Below are 14,517 nucleotides of genomic sequence, written 5' to 3' on the forward strand. Positions count from 1 at the left end.
TGGAAATCTTATTTATAAGCACAACTTATATATATACAATATGCTGGCTATTTGAAATACCATAGATAAGACATTCTACTCAAAGTAGGCTAAATCAATCGGTGTTTGAAACTGAATGAGTAATATTCTGTAATAGTCTTCCAAGGAACTCCTTTGCTTAATGTATTTTCACGTGTATGTTTATGTTTTGCAAAATGTATACGAATGTAACTGCAAACTTGATTACAGGCATATAATAGCCTAATATCAAGATTATGAGGCTACCGTTGATATTATCAAAATTGGAGCCAAATCTTTATTTACGCCTTTTCCCTCAAAAGTTTGTAATCGATTTCTATCAACAAAGTATAGACTCTATTTTTTGTGGGGTTTTAGACACTACACTACTACTAACAAACTATAAATTGGGGTAGGATACATGTCTTACGCTTGACGTAATCTTTATTCTTTTTGCAGGACAGAAAGGATGATTATCTTATCTAAACAATAAGATGTTGTTGCTATCAAAATATTGTTTAGTGCTACTAAAATGTGCATTTTACAAGTCTTCGCCTGCAGTTTTGTTAGTTTTAAAAAATATATCCAGTATGCTACTTATCATGCAGATTTAATGCTCTGTATTGTCTCCTCATTTAACATTTATTTTCTTTGGTGTATTTTACTATACCATTGTATTGTGTGCCTGTTTGACCTCTTTACATAGATCACCGTCTGTCTATTCCTTTCCCTGACTTTCCTGTTTACCTTTGGAACCATATTCAGGTAGGCATAAGTCCATTTTTGAGCCAGTGAAGAAGCAAGGATCGAGCAAAAAATAACAAAACAGTAAATAAAATAAGGGCAATAAATTATGAAAAAAAAACATGCAAATATGCATAGACAGCCCGTGGGATCAATGTAACTGCTGTATCTGCTCATCCTGCTCACAGCTCAATGGAACATTTGGGAATGATCTGTTGTCTGAGCGTTAAAGGTTACAGCCGAATGAAAAAGATCTACCATGACTGCTATGGACTGTATCACCTTAAGGATTCTGACTCTGCTGTACTGTGGGCATTGGGGTGAACTTAGATAATATCTTGGTGGTGAATAGCATCAGCATGTTCAAAGCATTTACTTCACATTTATAACAAGTCTGCAGCTTTTCAATTAAATTGTAGTCTATTTTGTTGTAAAATATGATGGTAATGTATATAGTATATCCATGATAGTTTAAAAGGCAACAGCAGTCTTTCACTCTCTAACTGAAAATGTACTTGATTATACAATTACTAAAACCCTCCCCCTCTATAGCATGTGATTGTAACTTTGACACTGCATGACTTGCTTCCAGCTGAATGTTTTGTGCAAACCAGTCTGCCCCCTCTCCATCCACCACCCCCCACCCCACACACACACATACACATACACAGTCCGTCTGTGTTTGTCTCATAAAATAAAAGCAATACACACCTAATTAGTGCCATGAAGCGCATTGGCAGAGAAAAGAAAACAGAAAGAGGAATAAAAGGTGAGAGTGTCATTCATTTGTGCATGATGCAGGTTGCAAAGTACATCCCACCCTCGAGCGCTGGGTCGCTGTCACGAAGAAGCATGCATCACCACTTTTAAATCAACTTCTGCTCTTCACACGGTCTCCTGTTCCGTCCTCATCATAGCAATAATACATTCGAGGATGTGAAATGTTTCAAACTGTGAAATTAAAATGTGTGCAGTGTGTACACATCCATGGTGTCAACCATCCTGTAATTAAGGAAATGAAGCTGCCCACACACACAACCACACTTATACAGTGCAAGAAGATCATTTCCTGGATGAAATTCATTATTATCACTTTGTATGAAAGATACACCTAGTTTATGTCATTTTTTGCTCCAGTCTGTATACTGAGTAGTGTGTTTTTATCACGTCTTATATTAAATTCACATGCTCTGTTTTTAAAATATGTTGCAAATCAAACTTTGACAGAAATATATATATTGTCTTCGTGCAGGGCTCAGTTTAAAAACAAAAAAAAATCACCTGTCAGTTGTGTTTGAATTAGAAGTGCCAATGCTTTCATCTGTGTCATTTTAGCATAAGCTAAGCTGGCAGCACTAATGGAGACAGGTGAAGGATTGGAAACAAGCTGGAGTCAGAGAGATGTGTGTTGTATGGGGAGAAATACAGTAAACACTTTTGACTGGTGAAGGGGTTGGGAAAACAAAAGGCTAACAAGAGCATACGAAAAAAAACAGTTTCATTTGCTCTGAGCCCCCTCCCCCTATACCTCTGATGTACTGTGTATGATTCTTCTGCACACCTCAGGGCTACCGGTGATGCATACAAATTATCCCTGACCCATAATCATTTAAAAACCTCAGATGAAAAGCATCACGTTGTAACATTAGTTGTTTTTTCTCCTCCTGTGGCTTACGTACGCTTACATTCTCAATAATGCATGCACACGCCATTGATGCTACATTTTGATTCAGGCTTACTTCCACCTTATTGCTTTAGCTTCATTAGAGGTTGTGAGTGGGAGTTGAACGTCCTTGGATCAGAGAAATGATAAAACATTGTTAAATAGCTGCTGGCCAAAGCCTTTGATAATTACAATTTTTATATTATTTTACTTTTTGTTATTGCTACCATATGCCCTTTTCTCAAAGTCTCTACAGCTTTGCCTACTATTCGCTTCCCAGTCTCTCTGTCTTGAATCCCCTTTCATAAAGACTACATATCGAATTTTCTACACAAACACGCAGAAACAAATATGATTTATTTATTAACAGATAAAAATGCATGAAACCTTCCTAAAACACAAGAACATGTAATGTCTTTACTGCTCATTTTATGTCAGCTTAACCACAGATAAGAGCATTATATAATAAAAATGTCACACAATTGTTGTGGATTAGACATATTATTGTCATCCTACGGGCATGACAACCAATGATCGTAGCTGACTCTCTAGGTCAGTCTCTTTAAGTAGATAATTATTACACTTCATTTGCTTTCATTCTGTAATAAAGAATCCAATTTGAGTAGTTTGTGTGCTACATAGTCAGTCCAGATGGTCGACATGACCGAGTAAACATGCACTTGCAGCTAATGTGAAAACCCTGATTTCTCCCAAACAAAGCAAATAACTGTTTGTTGATCATGGGGGTTTATGAGAATGGTTGACCAGTAGTTGAACTATACTCTTGTTTAAAAGAATTAGCAGATTTTCTAATTTCTTCCAGGCTGCAGAGATGAAACTGTGTTCAGATGAAAACCCTTGGCACCATTAATATCTGAAATGGTTGGCGATGAAAGCAACTTTACATTCATTATGATTCATATGCCTGTACATTATTTTCTATTACATTTTGCCCGGGAGCACTCAAAGTACAAATGCATTGCAATCCAGTCTGAAGCAATTTTCTGGTATGAATCTTTAATGATAACATTCTTGAGGAGGATGGAAAAGCTGCAGCTGATGAAGTGGACTCGCCAATGAAGTCCACAAAGTGCCGATGTTGTGTTGAAGATCAAGCAACCAAACGGCTGACATATAAAAGACACAATCGTAAAACAGACTTAAATAAATATATATTCTAAAGTTACTCTGAAATACCTATTTTAACTATGTTACTTTAATTGATTGAAAGATATAATCTGTGAAATATAAAGATTTATATGCCTGTGATAGATGCCCAGAGTCCATGTAATCATTTGAAAACAGTACTGAATACATAATACTATGAAAATTGTTTCCCAATCCTAAAATGTACGCACATATTCGATAAAAAGTGAGAGGCCCTGGTGGCTCACTAAATGGATGGCCAGTGAACTGAGCAGGCAGAGAGATGATCCCCTAAAGTGGCTCTGAAATGTACATTCATAAGCTGCGCTGCTGTAGTAAAATATGCACACTGCCACTCATTTAAATTGCGCCAAATGTGCATGAGGCAGAAACCTGCTCTGCATAAGTATCCCCACGACCTCTTCTGCAATAAGCACATAAATGCACAGCCTCATCTTTCCTTTCTGTCTCCTCCTGACCTCTTTCTCTCATTTGATAGTAGCAACATTAATTGTGTAAATACATGATGGACAGAGCGCCTGCATGGGGACAGAGTAAAACACACCAAAGAAATACACAGAATAAACACATTTTCACAAAGGAAAAAATCTGAATACTTTTGGTAGCTGCTTAAACACAAAAATGCACAACAACACACACTGGGATGAGTCAGACACATGGGTCAGGTGACCCCTCCCCTCACGACTGAGTCACAGATGACGTGGTCTACGAAAGCAGCTTCATATCAGATCACGTGTCTAGACCCTGGCCCCTCCTTTTTCTACATCTAAGTGAATTTCTCTCTCAATCTACGTTGGATATGTGCCAGGTTGCCATGTAGTGAAACTCTTGCAAGTAATACGGATGCTCTGCTGGAATACTGTTTCTCTCTCTGACCTTTCCCCTCCTCTCTCTCTCTCTCTCTCTCTCTCTCGCTCTCTTGCTCTCTCTCTCAGACTCATCTACTGCATCTGTATGTACTCAGAGACAGGTGATGCATGTGCTTGCGTGACGTTATCTGAAGAGGAAGTACAAGAGTAGGCAAAGAGACTATTATAAAAGTCTTACGCTAAGTCTCTATTTGGGTCACCTGTCAGTTCAATTAGAATGGTGATCAGAAATAATGTGGAATGATTAAGAAGTTTGTCTTTCATCCTTTTGCTGTCAGCGGTGCTCTTTCAACCTCCTCCTGAGAGACACCTTCTTGTTATCCTGCGTGTATGTCACTCTTCACTCTCACCAGCTTGCTTTCTGTAGGCCTCATTGAGCAGCTGTATCTCCTCACGATACCCTGAGCTCTCCTGCGTCTGCCGTCGGCTGTTCTGCCGATGAGCCTCCACAGTGTCAGGTATAGTGATATTGATGGTCTCTGCCTCTTGATTGCCACTGCCTGGGATGACCAGAGAGTAGGAAGCCGTCTCCCCAAGGTCGCAGGAGACAAAGCGGTTCTCCCTTCGCGAGTAACGCAGGGACGGTGAGCGGGTGTGGGTGGAAGACTGGCTGATGTTGGAGATGATAGACACACTGTCCATGGCCTCCTCATTGTCGCATATCTCCAGAACCTCAAGGTGGATCTTAACGTTGGTGTCCCCAACACCAGCTCCGATGCCCATCCCCATTCCAATCTCCATGCCCATCCCTACACTGCTGACATTCACGTCTCTGGCCGGGCCACCTGATGCTGGGTCGTCTGCACTGGGCTCGTGGCCAACTGATTTGGAGCGATACACTTCCACCTTTGAATCAGAGAGAGATTTATAATTCATGTTATTCATAAACATGGGGTCACACTTTACGTTTGTAATGTGTGTAATTAGTCAAAACATTTTCTGAAACTAAAGTATTAACTTTATTCAATAAACCCAATTTCACCATGGATCTTTCATTTTTTAATTATATTTTATCTTGTAATACAATGTATAATATATATGTATTATATTATTTAATGTCCCATATTAAAATTATCACACATGTTATAAGGCTATTTAATTTCTCTCTACACCAACTTCCATTAATCTTTTCCAAATTGTGCCTTTAAGGGCATCACTGGCCATCAAGAAATTATCGCACTTATCTACTCACAAAACCAACAACTTGCAGTTTTTTGAGCCAGGCTTGCTGTTAAATGAACCCTAAAATGTTTTGAAGAGACCACATTGAGGGCTATTACCTTCTTTGCATTGTTGGGGGATATTTTGAGTCCATCACTGCTGACCTCATAGGTGGAGAGAGAAAGGGTCTTCCCCGTGGGTGCTTGCAGAGATACGGTGCCCTGAAAGGCGCACAGGGGAATTGACAGACCACCTGCTGACCGCTGCACAGGAAAACCAAGAAGAAAAGGGAGAAAATAAGGTTCAGTCAACATTTTATTTATGTATTAACTTTACTAGTCTCATTACTTGAGAATAATATTATGCTTATAACTAAATTCCATCTGGGCTGCTTATCATGTTATTGACAAGAAGTATTGCATCTCGTCCCCTTTGTCCAAACTAATTGAGCTCAGATTGCGTGATGTTGAATGTGTTGACCAACCATTTCTGTCTATCTTTCTGTAGTTAATGATGCGACACACATAAGAGCCCTATCAACAGCATTCTGCTGATACAATGAGAATTGCGGCACCACGCAGCCTATATAAAAGCTAACAGAGACCTTTTGGACTCGCAGCTATTTAGCCGTTATCATATTTTTTTAAATAATCGTATTAAATCTGATTATAATTTCAGTGTATAAAGCATCAATCAAATGTCTTCTGGGTTTCTTATCACTTTGCTATCATTTTTCTAATGACAGAGCTAATTTATATCACTCACATTTTTAATACCACTTCATATTTTTCAGCTATATTTTCATATTGCTTTCATAAAGTATTAATTCACCACTCTGCCACATGATATGTTTGAGGAAATGCTTATTGCTGGCAGTGGGAGGGAAAAGCACCCTATGGTTTGACAGTGGGGAGACTGTGTGTGTCTCGTTAGGCTCTCTAAATTATTTAGGCTAGTTCAATGTAATGATCTGATTATGACTATGATGTACAATATAAACAAACAGGATGTCCATCTCTCAGTCTGTTTTCCTGTCATTGTCATTGCATAATTGTACAAGGGGAAAGACACTGAAAGAGAGAGAGGGGGGGACTGCCATGGTAAGCTCAAAACACATTATCAAGTAAATCAAATAATGCTATGAAACCATCAATGTGGAAAGAGCATTCATGTGTGTGTTTGTGTGTGTGTTTGTGTGTGTGTGTGTGTGTGTGTGTGTGTGTGTGTGTGTGTGTGTGTGTGTGTGTGTGTGTGTGTGTGTGTGTGTGTGTGTGTGTGTGTGTGTGTGTGTGTGTGTGTTATGAGTATTCACATAATTACTCGTTTTATTTAAATTCAAAGGTTGATTATGTAAAATCTTTATTAAAAGCTATATTTAAAAACAAATAATAATACACCCATGGGGCGTTTTGAGGGTTACAGAATCAAAGTATTGATTTTCCAGAAAACAAAATACTATAAGTCTGAATTAATATTTTAAAAGATTTTGACAGGTTTGACAGTGACTTTCTGTCACATTCTGGTTACATTGTACCAGCCGGCATTGCGGGTTGCCGGGGTTGTCTGTTGTTCGACTACAGAAACAAGGAATCATTTTGAGTTGAGAGTCGATTACACGCCACTCAAAGAAAGACTTCCAGCTGAAAACTGGCTAAGGTTAAATACTGTTGTAAAATTAATTGATTAGTCAAAATGAGTCATTGCCCTGTATGATTCCTCACTTGACATGGTGCAGGCTGATCGCTTGACACACTCGGCTATGAACCTGGCAACCCGACTGCTGGAATTATTTTTTGTTGTTGAGACTACGATTTTGAGACACTGGATGGCAGTGTTCTGCTCATTCTACATATTCAACCTTTAATGTTGCAATTCTCTTCGTTTTATAAACCTGCATGACATGATTAGATGGCAGGTGGTGAGCCGACACTCTGGTCCAGGCAAAAATATATCCACAACTTTTAACTTCATTGTCATGAAATGTCCATTCATGCTGCACCGTGGACAAATCCTACTGATCATGCTGATGTTTTTTTGTAAAAGGTCTCTTAAATGGATCATTATGAAATTTGGAAATGGATACCCATTCTGCCAAGAGGATTTTATGCAGACACTAAATCATAATGACTTCTTACTTTTCATATGCCACTATGATGGTCACATTTATAGTTATGATTGAAATATCTCAATTACTGGATTAATTGATGTTTCTCTCAGGTGAGTTGAATTCTATTATCTGGTCGATATTTGTATTTTTGACCAAAACCAATGAATTTCCATCAGCCTCAGCTGGACTTTGCCTTTAGTACCAATTGCCATTACCAATGTTAACATGCTTACACACTAAAAAAAAAAATCAAACAAACAGACAAACAGACAAACAAACAAACAAACAAAAAGCAGAGTGAAAAATAAGTGGAATTTGCCCTCTGGGATAACTAAAGTATGTCTGGGACATCAGTCTGGGATGAACAAAGATGATGATCATCGTAAACATAACTGCAAGTAAGCATTGTCATTGTGAGCATGTTAAAATTCTAAATTTAGCATTTAGTTCAAAGAAGCTCTGTTCCCAAGTACATATTTTAACAGAGCTGATGTGAGCTGGCTATGGCCCTTTTTATAACTATATTTGAATTTATGAATGAAATATGGTATATAAACATATACCACTTATTACTGTCAGGTAGTTTTTATGTTATTGATGCCTACAGATCCTGGCATGTTATTTTCCTGTCCATTCCAAATCAGTTGTTTTTTTTTCATTCTCCATCTCCTAGCTTATTGGTGAAAGCATTATGTAATTACAGTTTTGGCTGTGTTCTGAGGGTAAACTGTTTTCAAGCTCACTACATCTGAATGCACATAAGGCGTATGAGTCTTCTCTGGCTTGTGAACGTGCCCCCAGCTCTATGCTTGCTAGCAGAGAGCATAAAGTCACAGAGAGGGTAAATATGTCTTTAAGCTCTAATTCCACCTCTCCCTTTGGATGTTGAAGGCCAGAAGGGCTGACGGTAAGGAGGACAGATGCTGGGTAATTACATCTAGCCTACTAAAAAGGAACAAAAAAACAGCCAGGAAGCGTTATCAATCCCAAATCGTTTAGGTTTGGCTTTCATCTGTCATTTGGCTTTGTGTGTATTAAACCCTAAATACCCTATGTGTATGTGTTTGTGAGCAATGTTCGATCTTTTGTGACTGTGTTTGGAAAGATAGCTGGATCTAGCTTTGTTTGTTTGTGTGTGTGTTTGTATAGGTCTATACAGTGTGTGACTGCACATACACACCGTATACTGTACTTGTATATACTGACCCCAATCAATGAATAAGGCCTAAGGGAACATAATATACAAAGTTTGCTACGAAGAATTTAGAAGTAGGACACACACACACACACACACGCACGCATGCGCGCACGCACGCATGCACGCACGCACACACACACACACACACACACACACACACACACACACACACACACACACACACACACACACACACACACACACATAGAGCCGGGTAGTGAGCAAAGACTTATACATGATGCAAAGTGATTGCCAAAACCAAGCTGTGGATGCATGCTCCATGGATTTTACACCCTCTGGTGATTTTCAAACCAAAACATTTCAGTCTTATAAGTAGAACAGCGCGGAGATGAAGAGAGACAGAGTAGTGAGTTTGTGCACATGTACGCACACATGTTTTCTGCATCTGTTCATGTCCCAGTTAGTTTTGAAATCAGCTGCAACGGCTGTGACTATTGAGTGACTGAGGAAATAATACATTTATGAGCAGAACCTTGGATATCAGCAGACAGACAACGCTGCACTATATACGGCATGTGTTTGATCAACCCATTCTCATTCCAACTTTGTCAAGACTCCTTGGCGTCACTTGTCAATGCACTCGGTAGACCTGTGACTGTCCAACTGTGATGCTCCACTGTGGTCATTTTTTTAAATGAGTGTTAGGTTTAGGCAACAAATCCACTTGGTTAGCGTCAGAAAAAAAAGTGGGACACATAGGCCATGAACACAAATCATGCCTGTGTTTGTTTGATCGATCCACCACCCTAACCTCATTGCTCTTACTTTTCACTTTCTCTGAGCGTCTAATTATGCTTTGGTGTCAGTATAAAACACTGGGGGGGGCGCGACAAAACGGCAGTATTTAAAGACAGGGACGGGAGCAGGCTGGTTTGATTCAATTAAAACATGAATCAAAAATGGATTGTGTTTAACTTTTCATTAAATTTGCATACCAAATCACAGCTATGTACAAAAACACTCACAAAAACACACCCAAGGGAGCTAACCAGTGGATCATTAAAAATGATCTTGAAACTGTAAACACTGCCTTGAGAGTTTGTCTAATTTTAGAGTGGAGTAGCTATGAATGAATATTTGGTTTTGAAAGACAGGCTGACATTTGTTATGCTGCAGATCACATCTTGATCAATTGCTCTATTAGCCAGAATCCACTGATACTTAGCACAAACAAAGATATGGAGAGAGAGGAAAGAGAGGCTAAGGGAGAGGGGATTTTAACCGTTTTATCTCAATCACATGTGCAGCTCCCAGTGTGTCAGCTCGATTAATAAGAGGCATTCACAGATGCAGAGGAAAACCCACAGAGATACAAACCAACAAACAGAAAGTCAGACAGGCATTCAGACAAATGTGCACACACTTTACTAAATCCTGGTTATGTAAAGCCTGCAAACAGCCCTGTGTCTCTGTACTGGTGCACTGCAATAAGACGGCATTTAATTTCCCTTTGAATAAAATGTAAACAAAGAAAGGGAGATTGAAGACCCATCTATTTAATGGTCCTTAGACACTGATTACTCCTAAATGATCATCTCTAGAGTGCATCACTGTATGTTGCATGCTAATGCAGCCGTTGTTTGACTAGTTTAGGAAAGCAATAGAGTATGAGTGTGGAAAATCAATTAATGCAGGCTACAACCACAGAATGACAGGTGAAAATTACTTCATTTAATGTTCAACATCAGACTAATAAACTGACAACTATGGACTGTGGTGTACCTGTCTGGGTGTTCTCTCTGATTTACTCCTGCACCACTCCCAGTCTGTCAGCTCAATTTTCCGACACTCCTCATGCGACAACCTCCTCTCCGGGCCCTCGAACACGGAAGAGGTATCGGTGAGATTGTGATCCTGCTCCCGATGATGAGAAGGCAGCAAAGGTACACAGCGGAAGCCATCATCTCCATGCTTCTCATGAGGGAGTGAAAGACAATCAGCCAGCGCCTCTCCTCCACTGGCCACTGTTTCCAGCAGAAGTTCTGAATGCGAAGAACTGTCCACAGGGCAGGTGGTGCTGAAATCAAAATCAGGCCTCAGGCTGGACAGCCCTCCACTTTCTAGTGCATCAAGGCGGGTATTAGGGAAGTCACAGTTAAAGAGACTGTGATAGGTAGGCTTCTCAAGGGGTGGACTATTATGAGACATGGGGGCATGTGACAACTTGTAGACTCCGTAGCCTTGTTGGAAGGAAAGGTTGAACTCAAATCTTCTTTTCATCACTGTGAAAAGAGTAATTGAGATTAAGTGTAGATCACCCCTTCCTCTAATATCACAATGGGAAACTTGTTTAGGGGTTCAATATGTAGAAACACACTTGGCAGTGAACCGTTGGTAAATTTCTATAACCTTGTGTTTTACCTGAGGGCTCCTGCATTGGATCCCGTTTGCAGTTAATGAAGCAGCCACATGGCATGTGGATCCAGCGCTCAGACAGCACGAATAATGGAGTGACCGCAGGGGCAAGCAGAGTGAGAAAGAAGCTCAACGTCTCTAGTGAGGAGCTGCGTGCATTGACTGCATGGCGCACCAGCACTAAAGTCTGTGAATGAAGGGGAGGGGGAGATTAATTCACAGAGTAGTCAGTGGTTCAGTATGTATGAGGAAGTGTGGGGAAGGAGACTTATGGGCTTATTTTCTTTTCATTTTCTTTTGTTTTTGTATTGAAATATGTATATAACAAGATGAACGGTGTGCCATATTGTACCATGTTGAAAATAAATGTATAAACATTTATATTGCTTATTAGAAAATGAAAGTGTTCCTTTATAAATCGTGTTTATTTGACTTAGCTATTGTGGCCCAGCAACAGGTTTAGTGCTGATATTGATCCCTACTTTTTCTAGAAAATGATGTATATGTATATGTAATTACAGCTACAAAGACAAACCATCTTAGGCAATATATGTTTATTTCTGCTCTTCAGTTTTGCAAGTTTGGCCTGTCAACTCTGTTTGTCCATCATTGTCGGCTGGCTGCACAGTATTTATCACCTTAAATATATATTTTTTTGTTTCACATGTAGAAACAGCAGCACTCGATGTGCGGCAATTGTGGTTTTTCACAATGCAACCCCATGAATGCTCCACTTAAGGTGTTGATTAAAACCCTCAAAATACTGTTCTGAAAGCCTTCAGGGGGTGTTATTTTATTGGGACATTGGCTGTAACTAAATAATCGCTGCTTGTTTCATTATAATATCAGTGTTTAACAAAGTTAATGAGACTATGATGAAATGTCTAAGTGCTTTCAAAATGTACAGAAAACAGATCATTAATGAATGGAATAAAATACTAGCATCTCCCAAAGTTGCCTCAAGGGATAGGAAGTGTTTAATGTCTTCTTTTCGTCACAGAAAAGTATTTTACTAGAATAACACACTTCTATTCTGACTTCAGAACAAAACATAAATGGTGGTTTGATTTAGAGATGTATGACATTAAAATGTTTGGTCTTGTGCTACATTAGAGCATCATACTGTACACGAGTTTCAAGTTGGCTGCTGCACTGTTCTGGTGCTTATTTGACATCTATGTGTTGCCCCCATAATTATCATTTTGGGTATAGAAAGTAACTATATTTAGATGATCCAAAGAGTTTAGTTTTGCTCATCTTCCGCATTAAGACCTTTAATCACCAAAGTTGTTGGGTGAGTGGGGCGAACGGGAGGTTTAGGTTTTATTTTAGCATTCAGTCTTGGAATTGTATTTTTCTTGAAAAAGGTCTGTGAATGTTCTCATTCGTCCAGGTCATTGTTATCCTCCAAGAGGCTTCATCAGTTCATGTACGCATCTGACCAGGCTGGGACTGGTCAGATGCGTACATGAACTGATGAAGCCTCTTGGATGAGAGGTGAAACGTCTTCCTAGACAAACACTAGTCCAGTTGCTTTTCACTGAAATTGCTTTGAGGACTTGAAAAAGGTGTAACCTTGTTCCAATATAAGCCAGCGTCATTTTCAAAATAGCCTACAGCAAAATAAAGTATATATATATATCATTCCAACTAAATAACACTTAAAAAATATGAATTAAAAAAGAAACGAACAAAGAGTAATAACTATATAATTCAACTGATAGGTTTCCAGAAAGAATAATACTAATAATTTTAACCATATATATATATTTTGACAGAACAGTTGTTGAAAGTTATTATGCTGTTGCTATTTGACTCGGCTACAGTATTGTCTTTTATCACGCTGCTTACCATCATTGGCATCCATAAAATAACTCGGACAATCGCCAGGATCATGGAGAAGCGCTTCTGTGCGAAAACCACTGGTGTGTCCCCGACAGCAGCTGCCCTCTGCCCGCGTACCGACATTGAGGACAGACCGCTCTCCTCTTTCTCCCTGAGCTCCGTCCCGCATGAACTTGGACTCAGCTCGTTGTAGGCACCAAAACTTTTGTTCAGGCTATCCCGGGAAAAGTTAGTGAGATCGCAGAGGGGCGCAGAGACACTCAGTCCCCTCGCCATCTCCAAATAGCTTGGGTACAGTAAAGTCCTCTGGGGCTCCCTAGAGCACAGCAGCTGATAGGTGAGGGGGATAAAGAAAAATAACAAGCCGCAGAAACACATGGAATATACAGAGAAAAGCAGCAGCGTGTAAAAACTGTCGCTGTCTGGGAAACACCCGAGAGAGGCCTGCGTAAAGCTGCCCCATCCGCACAGAGGTAACACACTGACGGCAAGGCTGACCGCCCACACACCGACAATAGCCCACATCACTCTTAGGGGCCGGCGGACAGATTGGAGCACTCCAAATCTCTTGGTGACATAAAAAGTGTAGGCTGCTATGAGGCAAGCCTTCATATTGCTAGAAACACCCTGGAACACGTACAGGAGTCCAGATAAAGTGCACAGGCTGCCTGTCCCTCCACCTCCATCTGCCTCCCACTGAAGGAGCATGAACAAGGAGAGAGGGACCACACTGAGCAGGTCGTCCACCGACATGGAAGCCACGATGAGACACAGGGAGGTTTTCCTCCTCATCCGGAGGAGACAGAGCAGCGAATATACACCTCCGACAAAGGTAGCAGCGGCGATGATTACACAAAAGGCGAAAAGCAGCAGGCGAATGTGCCTCTCCACCTCCGAGGGGTCTGTCTTCTCGTAGGTGGCCGTGGAAAGGTAGCTCTGGTTGGGCGCCGGGGAGCTAAGGTGCGTCGTGGACATTTTCAGTGAATGAACTCTCTCTTCTTTGGGCACTTTTTTAATAGTCAAATGAGACTCATCCTCCTGTAAAAGTTTAGCGCACTCAAATGCGAGGATGGCACAACCTGAGGCGCATCTCTAGAAAAGAATCACACAGTGGAGGTGATGAGAGATACACTGCGATCGAACTGTGTCCACCGTTCAAACCGCGCATCAACAAGGGCACCTCTCGCTTCCAGCTGCCGATTTACGCGCTGTCGTCATCATCGTTTCCTCTCACATTAGTGATTTGGGGTTGGTCCAAGCGCTACCTGCTACTTCTACTACTACTACTACATTGTCTGTGTAGAATGGGTCCGGTGCATTGGGGCTGCGTTTGCATTAGTGGCTTGGCTCGACTATCCTCTGGTCATGCCAAATACTAACACCCCTCCCC

The 14,517-nt window shown here is 40.4% G+C and overlaps 1 protein-coding gene across 1 annotated transcript; it reads right to left on the minus strand.

The window, feature by feature from the left end:
* Nucleotides 1-4,773: 4,773 nt before the first annotated feature.
* LOC310947511 (putative G-protein coupled receptor 149) lies at nt 4,774-14,102 on the minus strand (the record flags this gene model as incomplete). The annotated part of the gene is made up of 5 exons (XM_083914337.1): nt 4,774-5,286; nt 5,721-5,864; nt 10,650-11,149; nt 11,289-11,469; nt 13,134-14,102. The coding sequence occupies 5 exons, from the start codon at nt 14,100-14,102 to the stop codon at nt 4,774-4,776; spliced, it is 2,307 nt and encodes a 768-aa protein (XP_083770463.1).
* Between the last annotated feature and the right edge of the window lie 415 nt (nt 14,103-14,517).

This window comes from Echiichthys vipera (assembly GCF_963691815.1).
Source record: "Echiichthys vipera genome assembly, chromosome: 5".
Classification (NCBI taxonomy): Eukaryota; Metazoa; Chordata; class Actinopteri; order Perciformes; family Trachinidae; genus Echiichthys; species Echiichthys vipera.